The sequence below is a fragment of the Bos indicus x Bos taurus genome, chromosome 2 (assembly GCF_003369695.1).
Source record: "Bos indicus x Bos taurus breed Angus x Brahman F1 hybrid chromosome 2, Bos_hybrid_MaternalHap_v2.0, whole genome shotgun sequence".
Lineage (NCBI taxonomy): Eukaryota > Metazoa > Chordata > Mammalia > Artiodactyla > Bovidae > Bos > Bos indicus x Bos taurus.
Genome location: NC_040077.1, coordinates 53,102,257 through 53,116,458, shown reverse-complemented (window position 1 = coordinate 53,116,458; position 14,202 = coordinate 53,102,257). Strand labels below are relative to the sequence as shown.

Sequence of the window (14,202 nt, the reverse complement as noted above, 5' to 3'; positions counted from 1 at the left end):
ACATGTCGCTTACTGTTTAAAGTCAAAGGATGAAATCACCTAAATTGCTGAAATTACCCATCTTGAGAATATTATTTTTGTCCTCCATCAGCCACTGCCCTGTCCTTACAGCAGCCTATTGGGAAATGATCTGCCTGTGTCTGTGGCATTTTAGAGGTAGAAAATTTCCTAGTGAACGCTACCTACTAAGGAAGCTACAAGGCTTGTATTTTTTCTCATTCCAACCCATTTTTTAGACAAAATCTCATTCACTTGAACATCATCTATTAGAACTTCAAATCTTGAGTAACTGATGAACAGACGTCATTAGGACATTAGTGGGGGGGGGGGGTGACATCCTGTCCCTCTCAAAGTCACAAGACAGCAAGACAGCTGCTGTATTTCCTTTTTCTTACTTCTTGGCTCTCCTGAGAACTTTGGATTAAGCCTTTCTAAGACTGGCCCCTCACCTGCAGTAATTTCTTTGAGGAATTCATAAATTGCTTTTTTTTTCATCTAACTTATTTTATTTAATTTGGAATATAGTTGATTTCTATTCTAAAGAGCCTCTTGAGGGTGAAGGAACTAAAGAGCTTCTTGATGAGGGTGAAGGAGGAGAGTGAAAGAGCCGCCTTAACACTAAATATTAAAAAAAAAAACAAAACTAAGATCATGACATCCAGCCTCATTACTTCATGGCAAACAAAAGGGGAAGAGGCAGAAGTAGTGACAGATTTCCTCTTCTTGGGCTCTGCTGCTGCTGCTAAGTCGCTTCAGTTGTGTCCGACTCTGTGCGACCCCATAGATGGCAGTCCACCAAAATCACTCAAATGGTGACTGCAGCCATGAAATCAGAAGATTGCTTCTCAGCAGGAAAGCTATGGCAAACCTAGACAGTGTGTTGAAGAGTGGAGACATTAATCTCCTGACAAAGTCTGTATAGTCAAGGCTATGGTCTTTCTAGTGGTCACATAATGGTTGTGAGAGCGGGACCATAAAGAAGAAGATAGAGTGCCAAAGAATTGATATCTTCTGACTGTGGTGCTGGAGAAGACTCCCGAAAAATCCCTTGGACAGCAAGGAGATCAAACCAGTCAATCTTAAGGGAAATCAACCCTGAATGCTTTTTGGAAGGACTGATGCTGAAGCTGAAGTTCCAGTATTTTGGTCACCGATGTAAACACCTGACTCATTGGAAGAGTCCCTGATTCTGGGAAAGATTGAGGGCAGAAGACGAGGGAATCAGAGGATGAGATGGCTGGATGATGTCACCAGTACAATGGGCATGAACTTGGGCAAACTCCAGGAGATGGTGAGGGACAAGGAGGCCTAGTGTGTTGCAGTCCATGGGGTTGTAAAGAGTCAGACATGACTGGGTGACTGAACAGCAACATTATTGATTAACAATGTTGTGCTAGTTTCAGATATACAGCAAAATGATTCAGTTATAAATTACTTTTGTTGTTGTTCAGTCGCCCAAGTTCATGTCCATTGCATCGGTGATGCCATCCAGCCATCTCATCCTCTGACGCCCTCTTCTCCTTCTACCCTCAGTCTTTCCCAGCATTAGCGACTCTTCCTATGAGTCAACTGTTCGTCTCAGGTGACCAAAATACTGAAGTTTCAGCTTCAACATCAGTCCTTCCAATGAGTATTCAGGGTTGATTTCCCTTAATATTGACTGGTTTTATCTCCTTGCTATCCAAAGGACTCTCAGGAGTCTTCTCCAGTTCAAATGCATCAATTCTTTGGCACTTCACCTTCTTTATTACTTTTTACTCTTTAGTATTCTGCCTTCTAAAATTACTTTTGGTTCCCAGTAAATTCTTTGAGTTTCCTCCTACCCCCATCCTTTGACATCATTTGAATAAATTTTTCTTTGCTTAAGATAACCACAGTGCTTTTTCTTTTCTATTGTAGCCAAATCTTCAATGAATGTACCTCATTACCAAAATAACTGTCCAATGTGTGTATGTGTGTGTGTGTGAATGTTTGAACAGTTCAGTTTTTTATTATTGTTTTCTCTTCCTCTCTTTATTTCATGTGTGTAGTTCTATGGGCTTTGTTTTTCTGCTTTAAAATTTACTAGAGTAGCTGCAACGAGCCTCTCTCCTGATAGCAGAATAACATCATTTTGAAAAGCATGTGGAGACTGTCTCCCCTGCATAAATGATGATAACACCGTCACATTATTTGAACATTTAACTGCCTCTATTGAGTAGTTTTCCTCGTAGTTTTGATTCATTTGGAATCTAACTGACAAAGATCCCATTACTGGCTGTTCTTTCCATAATTTGTCAAAAAATGTATAGCAGAGATGAGGGAGAATGAAGCTAATTTGTAATCTGGGAGACTTAACCTGGTTATGCTGATGAACTAACTAAATCGGTCAAAAGTTTGAGTGCTTAAAGATTAAAAACCACCATTCTCTAGTTAAACTCTAATTCATTATGTAAACAACATGCTTTGTAAGTGCAGTCATGTGGAAGGTCTATTTGTTTTTCTCACCAAAAGATGCTTTCAAAGAAAAATTACAGAAAATGGATTTTCTCCAACCAATGTGTTGCCTGCCACCCCTGGTACAAGCACTGAAGCAGGAGAACAAAGATGTAATGATCACACCAGCCAAGGCCATGGGCATGTGCAGAACATTCCAAAAATATTGGCACCCCTAGCAAGAGGTGTTTTCTAAATACAAAAAGTTGTTAAGAGAGGAAGAAAGGATTACCAGTGAGCCCACAGATGGAACTATAGGTGGGGAGCCGGGAACTCAGGGTTCCAGGACTGCTCCCTTTTTCGGAATGCCATAAGGAGGGGGAAAGCAGAAATAATCTTTAACGTTGTGCCAGGATAGCAGGCATGGGTGTTTAGGGGGCAAAAGCCAGGTCATCAGTGCTTGCCAGGAAAACAAAACACCTTCTTTCTTCCTCCCCCTTTCCCCACACAATTTCAAGATAGAAGGTTCTGTGGTTCAAACATGTTCCTATAATTTAATGGTCTTCCTTGGTGTATCAAACTCTGAAATCAGATTTACAGATGGGTGGCAATCCTACAATAACCCCTAAACTGTACAATGATGTCTTAGCTAAATCTCTATGATTTACTTCCTTAGCACTTTTGATTTTGCAAAGTCATTTCAAGTGTATCATCATCTCCTCCACGTTATATACTTCACCATGTAATGTTAAAAGCTCATGTTGCAGTCATTTTTTTTTTAAGTTGTAATTGATAGAAACTTGTTCAAACTGCAAACGAAAGAATGGAATTAATTACTACTTGCCTGAAAAGTCCAAGAGACGAGGATAGCTTCAACCATGACTGGACCTGTGGGCACAAAATGCTATCAAATCTTTATCTCCTCCATCCCTCAGCTCTCTTTTCCAATCTGTTGGCTTAATTCTCCAGTATGTTTTCCCAGAAGCTGGCAGCATAACTTCTAGAAGCTCAGACTTATATCCTTATAGTTTACCAATTCCTACAGAAAGAGGGCTCCTTTTTCCCAGTAGCACTTTAAAAAAAAAAAAAAAAGCCCTCAGGATTTGTGAGACCAGATCCACTTGGATCATGTGTTCATATCTGAACACATGTTCATATCCCTGTGGCCAAGGGAAGAAGTGCATGTTTATTGTTAGAGCTGGAGCTGGTGGGGTCAGCACTACTCAAAACAAATGGCAGCAATATGAGAAAGTATCACCCCCATAGGAAAACCAGAGTGCTCTTACTGGAGGGTAGAAGAATCGTTCCAAGGCCAGCAAAACCAGTAGACATGCAACATACTCATCCTAACCGGCACCACCCATACCAGTGGGTCTCACTGAGTTATTTCCAATCCTGGCACCTTCTCCTCTGATTCTAAGTCCTCTTTTGGAACATTGTGGACAGTGCTATGTCCATGTTCTTGCCAAATTTGTTTGGCTGCGTTAAACTGAAAGTGTCAGTGTTAGTCACTCAGTCAGGTCTGACTCTTTGTGGTTTTGTGGCCCCATGGACTATAGCCCGTCAGGCTCCTCTGTCCATGGGATTTTCCAGGCAAGAATACTAGAGTAGGCAGCCATTCCCTTCTCCAAGGGACCTTCTTGACCCAAGGATTGAACCCGGGTCTCCTGCATTACAGGCACATTCTTCACTGTTTGAGCCACCAGGGAAGCCCAGTGCCTTCTAATTCTAATGCACCCGATGGCAACCATATATGGTGCATCATGTATATGGTATATTGGAGAAGGAAATGGCAACCCACTCCAGTGTTCTTGCCTGGAGAATCCCATGGACGGAGAAGCCTGGTAGGCTGCAGTCCATGGGGTCGCACAGAGTCGGACACGACTGAAGTGACTTAGCAGCAGCAGTATATGGTATATATATGACACCATATATAAGTATCAGGAAGTGAGGAGCTGAGGTGTCTCTGCTTCATTCACCTCCCTCTGCATATCCGTTTCTGTGCACACTCACTCACTGCACATAGCCATCTCGCCAAACGCCTCCCTTTGCCCCTCAGTGTCCCTGGAGCAGATAGTATCCCTGATACCACCTCAGACTGTAGCGTCCCAATTGTAAAACTTTTGGAGGGAAACTTGCACTGACCCGGCTTGGGCCACATGACAACCGTTAATTTAATCAGGTTTACCCAGAAGGTATGGGCTACCCTGTGGCTCAGATGGTAAAGAATCTGCCTGCAATGCAAGAGACCCGGGTTTGATCCCGGCGTCAGGAAGATCCCTGGAAAAGGGAATGTCTACCCACTCCAGTATTCTTGCCTGGAGAATTCCATGGACAGATGAGCCTGGTGGGTTACCATCCATGGGGTCACAGAGTGGGACTGGATTGAGCGACTAACACTTTCACTTTTTGTTTTAACCTGGAAGACTAGGTCCTTCTACAGAGCCTTACTGGGTAAGTGTAGCCACTTTAAAGTCAGGATATAAATGAGGTGATTATTTTTCTTTTTTACCTTTCTGGTAACCAGTGAAGGCAATCATTTCCCTCCTGTCTAATGAAGTTCAACATATATCAACTCTTTTTTCCCCAGAGCGCTGTTGGCAATCTGGGAAGGGTTGTTTTCTCTCCCCATGAGGGATTGCCTGCACTTACCTGGACCACCCAGTAAGTGGCAGTAATGCACCTCCCCCACCTCTGGCCTCAGAACAACTGAAAGTAGCTAGGAGTGCCCCTCACCCTCTCTAGAGCATTCTGGCAATCAACAAATCAAAAATACCTTGCAATTGAAATGTTCTGTTCTCCACCCCACTCATAATCCCTCCCCAAATCCTGTCTTTCCTTATAATTAGTGAATCCTCATCACTAACCTGAAAAAAGTCTATTTGCTGTCTCTACTTCTCACCTTCCCTTCAAATCTTGACCAAAAGCCTCTGCTTTTCAGTTTCATTCTACAAAAGCCATTTTCCTTATGATCACCAATAACCTCTTAATTTCACCTTGATTTCTCATCAACATTCTGTTCTGAATTACCCATCCTAACTCCTAAATATCAACTCTCTCGATTCTTCTCCAAACCCTCAGGTTTCTGCATTTTAGTCTCCTTTAATCAAGCAAAAACTTAAATCCTCTTTGCCCAGTGAGTTAGCTCACCTCCTGCATCCTGTCTGCAAATCCGCAGAATCACTACATCTCTCCGTTGTCTGAGTTAGGTCCTTATCTTTTTTTTTTTTCATCTAGAGCCTGATGGTTTGTACCTATGGGCAAATGACTCAGTATCTTTCTGCCTCAGTTTCCACTCCTATAAAATCAGGATGGTAATAGTGTCTACTACCAAAGTGTTACAATTACTATGACGATCAAGTAAGTTAGAATAAAGTACTTTGAACTTTGCCTGGCTTAATGCAATAAGTCTTTGCTATTATTAATAAACACCCTTATAATAGCACTAATTGCATCATATTATAATTGTGAGAACTATTCTTCCGCCCAGACTGTGGGAGATCATGCTTCATGCACCATTGCATCTTCAGGATGGAGTGCAATGTCTAGGCTACAGTGGGCATGTAGATAGTTATGAATATAATAGATAGTTATGAATGGATGTCAATCTTCAAATTCTTTACAGTGCTCAGCATATGGTAGGTGCTCATGAAATATTCACTGAATTGAATTAAATAGATTTGAATTGATCTGTAGAGAATACATAATAAGAAGTGCCATAATATAACATAAAACATAATGACTTTAAATTTTAAGGTGAGAGAAATTTCCTTTGAGTCTCTTCAAAGAGACTCAATCTTAGGATTGATTCTAAATGGATGTGTAATTCCACGTTCTAGCTAAATTTAGAATTTTTTCTCTATTTATTTGCTCCCCAGTTTTGGTTTCCATGTCCTATCAAGTCTCTTTGTTTTCATTCTCACAGCATAGCTTAGATCACCCAAACTCCAGTCTCCTGTTATCATTCTTTATCAGTAAGCTGTTGCTGTCTAACAAACAGAATCTCAGTGGCAAACAGCAAAAAGCACTTATTTTTCATGTGTCTGTGGCTTGAATGGACTGCTCTGCTTTACATTGTAGGTTTGACTGGACTTGTCTCCTCAATAAGGGTCAGCCTCAGTTCTGTGCTATATGTATTTACTCTGGAGCCCGGACTGAAGGGGCAGCTGCTACCCAGGTAAACCTTGATTCAGCAGTAACAGAGAAGCAAGCATAGAAATCTGTAGCATGTCTGAAGACCTCAGTGTTGAACTGAAACACAGTCATTTCTACACAGGCTACATTGTGCAAAGTAATCATTTGGGCAAGCCCTCTATCAGTGAAATGAAGGAAATAAATGTCACCCACTCTAGTGAGTTTCACCACACAGTCAGATGGCAAAGGTAGTAAAAGTATAAATCTAATTCCGAGAAGAGGAGAAGAATGCTCAATGATGACTAAATTTACCACAAACCTATCCTGATTCTGGTCTTCATAACATCTGCATACGTAACCACATTAGCTTCTCAACAGATCTTTTGTGTTCAGTCTTCACCACGATCTGTGGCCCCGCAACCCCACCATTTGGTTATGAATATTTTGGTTACAGGTGATAGAATATCCAGTTAAAAATTGTTTATATTATCTATATATAAGAAGTATAGAGAAAGTGTTTTAGGACAGGTTTAGAAGCTCAACAATATCACTGAGGTCTCAGGTCTTTGTAGCTTACTCTTGCCTGGAAAATCCCATGGACGGAGCCTGGTGGGCTGCAGCCCATGGGGTCGCCAAGAGTTGGATACTACTGAGCGACTTCCCTTTCACTTTTCACTTTCATGCATTGGAGAAGGAAATGGCAACCCACTCCAGTGTTCTTGCCTGGAGAATCCCAGGGACGGGGAAGCCTGGTGGGCTGCTGTCTGTGAGGTCACACAGAGTCGGACACGACTGAAGTGACTTAGCAGCAGCAGCAGCAGCTTTGGCTTGCAAACTTCTTGTCTCATGGTGACAAGATTGCAGCAGTAGCTCCAGGCATTGCAAAGTTGCACGTTGATGTTCATGAAGGAAAAAAGACAGAATGCTTTCATGTACCCCTCTCCTTTCATCAGGAAAAAAAAATTCTTTTTTAGTTTCCCAAGTCATATCCCCTTGCATTATACCAACCAGAACTCTCTAATTTTAAACTAACTAAATTTACATGATTGAAGGCCAGAAGAGAAGGGACAACAGAGGATAGCGTCACCAACTCAATGGACATGCATTTGAGCAAGCTCTGGGAGTTGGTGATGGACAGGGAAGCCTGGTGTGCTGCAGTCCATGGGGTCACATAGAGTTGGGCATGACTGAGCTTCTGAACTGAACTGAACTGAAAGCTACAAAGGAAGCAGAAGTCATTGGAGACCATTTGAACATCAGAATCTGTCTTATAAGTGGACTCTAAAACATGAAAGAAGTTGGGAGGGAAATGGCGTATGTATAACAAATCAGCCACATTTTCACGCTCTCAGATAAATGCCCACTTGACTTAATAGTTAAGACTCCGCATAACACAAACTTTATCTCCTCTTAAAGCATACATGATCAGATCAGATCAGTGCCTCAGTCGTGTCCGACTCTTTGCGACCCCATGAATCACAGCACGCCAGGCCTCCCTGTCCATCACTATCTCCAGGAGTTCACTCAAACTCATATCCATCAAGTCAGTGATGCCATCCAGCCATGTCATCCTCTGTCGTCCCCTTCTCCTCCTGCCCCCAATCACTCCCAGCATCAGAGTCTTTTCCAATGAGTCAACTCTTTGCATGAGGTGGCCAAAGTACTGGAGTTTCAGCTTTAGCATCATTCCTTCCAAAGAAATCCCAGGGCTGATCTTCAGAATGGACTGACTGGATCTCCTTGCAGTCCAAGGGACTCGCAAGAGTCTTCTCCAACACCACAGTTCAAAAGCATCAATTCTTCGGTGCTCAGCTTTCTTCACAGTCCAACTCTCACATCCATACATGACCACAGGAAAAAACCATAGCCTTGACTAGATGGACCTTTGTTGGCAAAGTAATGTCTCTGCTTTTGAATATGCTATCTAGGTTGGTCATAACTTTCCTTCCAAGGAGTAAGCATCTTTTAATTTCATGGCTGCAGTCACCATCTGCAGTGATTTTGGAGCCCCCCAAAATAAAGTCTGACACTGTTTCCACTGTTTCCCCATCTATTTGCCATGAAGTGATGGGACCGGATGCCATGATCTTCGTTTTCTGAATGTTGAGCTTTAAGCCAACTTTTTCACTCTCCTCTTTCACTTTCATCAAGAGGCTTTTGAGTTCCTCTTCACTTTCTGCCATAAGGGTGGTGTCATCTGCATATCTGAGGTTATTGATATTTCTCCCGGCAATCTTGATTCCAGCTTGTGTTTCTTCCAGTCCAGCGTTTCTCCTGATGTACTCTGCATATAAGTTCAATAAGCAGGGTGACAATATACAGCCTTGACGAACTCCTTTTCCTATTTGGAATCAGTCTGTTGTTCCATGTCCAGTTCTAACTGTTGCTTCCTGACCTGCATACAAATTTCTCAAGAGGCAGATCAGGTGGTCTGGTATTCCCATCTCTTTCAGAATTTTCCACAGTTTCTTGTGATCCACACAGTTAAAGGCTCTGGCATAGTCAATAAAGCAGAAATAGATGCTTTTCTGGAACTCTCTTGCTTTTTCCATGATCCAGCAGATGTTGGCAATTTGATCTCTGGTTCCTCTGCCTTTTCTAAAACCAGCTTGAACATCAGGAAGTTCACGGTTCACATATTGCTGAAGCCTGGCTTGGATGAAGATTTCTCTAAATAAGAAAAAGTGTATGTTTCCCTTTGTACAATCACACCAAGATGATTCTTCTCATCACTCTCTCGTCGCTGATTGTTTACCTCTCCTTCATCCTCCCCAAATGCCCTGTTTGTTCTTTTCCTTACATCTCCAAGCTAAGTCTTACTTAACCTTGAGGACTCAGTTCTTCCCTGGGAAGTCTTCCATGAGTGCTCAAGGCTGTTCAGGTGCTCCTTCTAACATGTTCCCATTGGATCTGTGCTTCCTTGGGAATAGTATACTTCAGGATGACATGTTCTTACTTATTTCCTTATATGACGTCGCCACTAGACAAGAAACTTTAGAGCATTGGAAAGGAGTCTTTGTTATTGTGCTATCAGTGCCTTTCCTAGCTCCTGACACAGAGCAGGCATTTAGGATTTCTTTTAAATAACAGAATGAGTGAAGGAGTAAATACAGTAGAATATTTTCATCTTTTTCATATTCCTGTATCTACCTATCAGAAAAAAAAAGTAAAGAAAGAAACCTTTCTCCAGACTTTAGCATCATCTTCATTCAAGAATCTATCTTTCTTGAATGATCTCCATCCCATAAATCCTCCCCCAACCTCCCCCTTCCCACATACCACCTTTGCACTAAATGACAGAAAAAAACTTTATACTTTAGAACTTCTTTCTTTGCACGAAGTACTTTTTGTGATACCTGCTATATATTCTATTTATTATTTATTAACAGAATGTTTCTGTTAGCCCTACAATATTATAAGCTTCTTGATATATTTATCACAACCTAATATGCCTACTCATTGCTTCAACTATAGAGGATACTTGGTACATATTTCTGAAATTTATTTGAATCATGACTATCATTAAAAGATTTTATTCTGTATAAAAATGCTTCCTTTCTGTAATCTCTGACCAGTTTAAATGATCAAATCTGAAGTTCTGGATTATTTTTCTTAAATAATATTTTATGTTATTCTTTCTTATGTTGGTGACTTACTGTTTCTGAATGAATCTTTGTTACTAGACCAGATATTCAAAGCAAATATTCATGATTATTTCCCACTTCTCTACATTATGTTGATGTGTGTTTTGAGCTTGTCTTCTTTCTGTCTCGTGGACAAAAACTCACATTTCCACATTAAATTGCATTATTATTAGTGCTCTAGCCTTAACTTGCTGAGTTGTTCTCAACTCAAGCCATCACCTTTCCTAAGAAATTGATGACAATCGTGATTTCCTTGAAGTCTCACCACAATCTGTGTTGACTATCCCTTTGAATAACATATCATTTACCATTCTATTATGCTGCATCTTATATTTTCCCCCACTTACGCTAAAAACATAAAGAGATGGAAATACCAGACCACCTTACCTGACTCCTGAGAAACCTGTATGCAGGTCAAGAAGCAACAGTTAGAACCAGACATGAAACAACAGACTGGTTCAAAATTGGTAGAGGAGCACATCAAGGCTGTATATTGTCACCTTGCTTATTTAACTTAAATGCAGATTACATCATGAGAAATGCTGGGCTGGATGCAGCAGAAGCTGGAATCAAGATTGCCAGGAGAAATATCAATAATCTCAGATATGCAGATGACACCACCCTTATGGCAGAAAGCAAAGAGAAACTAAAGAGCCTCTTGATGAAGGTGAAAGAGGAGAATGAAAAGGCTGGCTTAAAACTCAGCATTCAAAAATGAAGATCATTTCATCTGGTCCCATCACTTCATGGGAAATAGATGGGGAAACAATGGAAACAGTGACAGACTTTATTTTCTTGGGCTCCAAAATCAGTGCAGATGGTGAGTGTAGCCATGAAATTAAAAAAGGCTTACTCCTTGGAAGAAAAGCTATGGCAAATCTAGAGAGCATGTTAAAAAGCAGACATTATTTTGCTGACAAAGGTCCATATAGTCAAAGCTATGGTTTTTCCAGTAGTCATGTATGGGTGTGAGAGTTCGACCATAAAGAAGGCTGAGCACCAAAGAATTGATGTTTTTGAACTGTCGTGTTGGAGAAGACTCTTGAGAATCCTTTGGACTGCACGGAGCTCAAACCAGTCAATCCTAAAGGAAATCAATCCTGAATATTAATTGTAAGGACTGATGCTGAAGGTGAAGCTCCAATACTTTGGTGGCCTGATGCAGAGAACTGACTCATTAGAAAAGATCCTGATGCTGGGAAAGATTGAAGACAGGAGGAGAAGGGAATGACAGAGGATGAGCTGATTGGATGGCATCACTGACTCAGTGGACATGAGTTTGAGTAAATTCCAGGAAATGGTGAAGGACAGGGAAGCCTGGCGTGCTGTAGTCCACAGGGTCACAAAGAGTCGGACATGACCGAGGGACTGAACAACAAACAGCAACCGTGCTAAAAATATGTTTTACATTTTTGAAAACTTCTACTGATGAAAAAGATGATGTCTTATAGTCAATAATTCAATAAATATTTACTGAACTTCTAGTATTTTCCAAAGAGTGTCGAGTTACTGGGAATTCAGTAATAAAGAAAATAGGAATAGCCCTTATTCTCTTGGGTTTTGCATTCTAAGCAAGGAGAGCAACTAACCAGTAAACATATCAATCTAATATGTCAGATGGAGTAAAGTGCTCTAAGAAAAGTAAGCTGTGGGCAGCATGAAGATCTGTTATCAGCAGGGCTTGCCAGTTTTTTTAAAGGTGGATAGGAAAGGCTACAATAAGAGGGTGACATTTGATCACCTGGATAATTGATTTCCACATAGAGGAAATAATAAGTTCAAATTCCCTGAGGCAGAAGTGTGCTTGGCATGGACAAGAATCAGTGATGTAGACAGAGTGGCAGCAGCGAGTGATGAGCAGAGAGAGGAGAGAGGAAGCAAATGAAGTCAGTTAATTGGTGGAAAGTCAGGTTGTTTACTGCCTCGGAGGTGATGTCAAGGAATTAGATTTCATTGCATGCGAGATGGAAAGTCCTTGAACCTACTAAATATTTGTTTCATTGTCAATAATCAACATCTCTGCTGTTTAAAAAGATTCCGGAAATGGATGGTGGTGATGGTTGCACAACAGTGCACATGTACTTAATGCCACTAAACTGGACACACAAAAGTGGTTAAAATGGTAAATTGAACACCATGGACCCAAAACTGTGCTTGACTGAAAGAACAGTATAAGCAATGCAGCACTCGAGAATCTGCTTTGAGAATACATTCCATATATTCTAAGTGAAAATACACAATGCAAGGTAGCATAAATCATGTTCCAAATGAGAGAGCTAGGCTAGAATTTCACACAGTGTTCTCGGAAACGTTAGTCTGGAGAGATGCCCTTTGAAATAAAAGGATCTTACTCCAATAAGTTTGGTAACTGGCGCGTCCTTCAGTCCTGCCTGGAGATTCCCAGTGCACATTGGCATAACACGGGCTCTGAAAATAAGTACACATGAAAGAAACCTGTTTAACTTTGTTTAACCCAGTGTTGCTAAATCATTTTGATTACAGGCTTTCCCCCTCAAATCGCCTATTAACATCCTGAGAAACTGGTATTCCAAAGAATCTATGTTACAGGAGACATAAAGCTGAGATAAGAGTTCCGGATAGAGTTTGTGGAGAAAGAACCATTTGAGCTGAGCCCTAAAAGAAAAGGGATACTTAGATTAGAGGAAGGGCAAATTCAAGGCAGGAGAAATGTGAAAACATTCACTTCAAGGTAAATCTTCTGGAACTTGCTTTTTTCAGATATCATTGTGCCATTGAATGAATCTAAATATACTAACAACATCATAATTTTGATGACTGTTGATAAACTTCTTCTCAAACACTGAGACACCAATTCACTAGGATTCATTAATTCATCGAAGTTTTCTTAATTCCTAGTCATTATTTTATAGACAGCGAAATTAAGCCCAGAGAGACTATAACTTACTCAGTCATCCCTGCCTAATCGATGGCAGAGTGTTCATTTTCTTTCTCTAGGGCCAGAGTCCTGTTCCATAAAGGAGGGAGCTATGGTCCTTGCATGTCTGCAACAGACACTTTGGAATTAAAGCCAAAAATCGATTCCAATGCAAGATGCAGATTTCATCATTCAGTGGATATGGAAACAGAATCAAATTAAAGAACAACGCAAGCTTGGATTTTAATGAAGCTCATCTTTGTTTCTTTTGCAGATCAAATTTTTGGCTCCCCTCTGCACACACTGTGTGAACGTGAAAAGTCCACAGTTCCACGGTTTGTAAAGCAATGCATTGAAGCTGTCGAAAAAAGAGGTGGGTAACTGAACGCACAGCCATTCCCCCAATACTGCACCCTCTACACAACCCATGCTCACATTAACAGCACCACTTGATTTGTCTGGAAAGCCATGCAATTAAAACCTGACTGTTGCTAATCAGTTAAGAGGATCAAGTTTCTTATTAACTCCAGTTTGTTTTCACAGTAGGGACATCAATAATTCCCACTAATGTTCTTTTTTTTAATATTTTGCTGTCTGACATGTTGTTGATTCAATTGCAAACTTCTGTTTTCCCGCCAGTGATAAAACATTCATAAAATATCAGTACTCACAGTGTTAGAACCCTCCTAACATTCAGGCTGGTAGACGTTGTGCCAGAACAAATTTTGGTAAGCCCCCATTACCCAATAGTGCTCCTACTTGTAAACGGTGATGTCCATCTTCCACATGTATCTGTTCAGCACAGAATATGCCTAACTAGTTTTGCTGGAACAATTAACAGACACACCTCCAGTGTTAAGATGACCTTTGATTCCTATATTTCAACATTCTAATTTTCATCTGAAATGATCTCATCTTACTGAGGGGAACAAAGCAAAACCCAATTGACTCATTATTTCTAAGGTAGTCTATCTGTAGGGTGTTTTTCCTTCAGACTCTGACTTCATTCATTCAAGGTCATTTTCCCTGGAAGATACACCACAGTAGATGCAGAATCTCAAAAACTATATTGTATAAAAATATGAAGCTTCATCACCATCTGTTACAAGTTTA

General features: G+C 40.8%; 1 protein-coding gene across 1 annotated transcript in view; it reads left to right on the top strand.

Annotated features, from left to right (window-relative positions):
• ARHGAP15 (Rho GTPase activating protein 15) overlaps window positions 1-14,202 on the top strand; it is a 698,712-nt gene that overhangs the window by 431,858 nt on the left and 252,652 nt on the right. Inside the window, exon 10 of the mRNA XM_027561624.1 lies at window positions 13,364-13,462. Coding sequence (XP_027417425.1) covers window positions 13,364-13,462 — 99 coding nt within the window. The remainder of the gene's footprint in view (window positions 1-13,363; window positions 13,463-14,202) is intronic.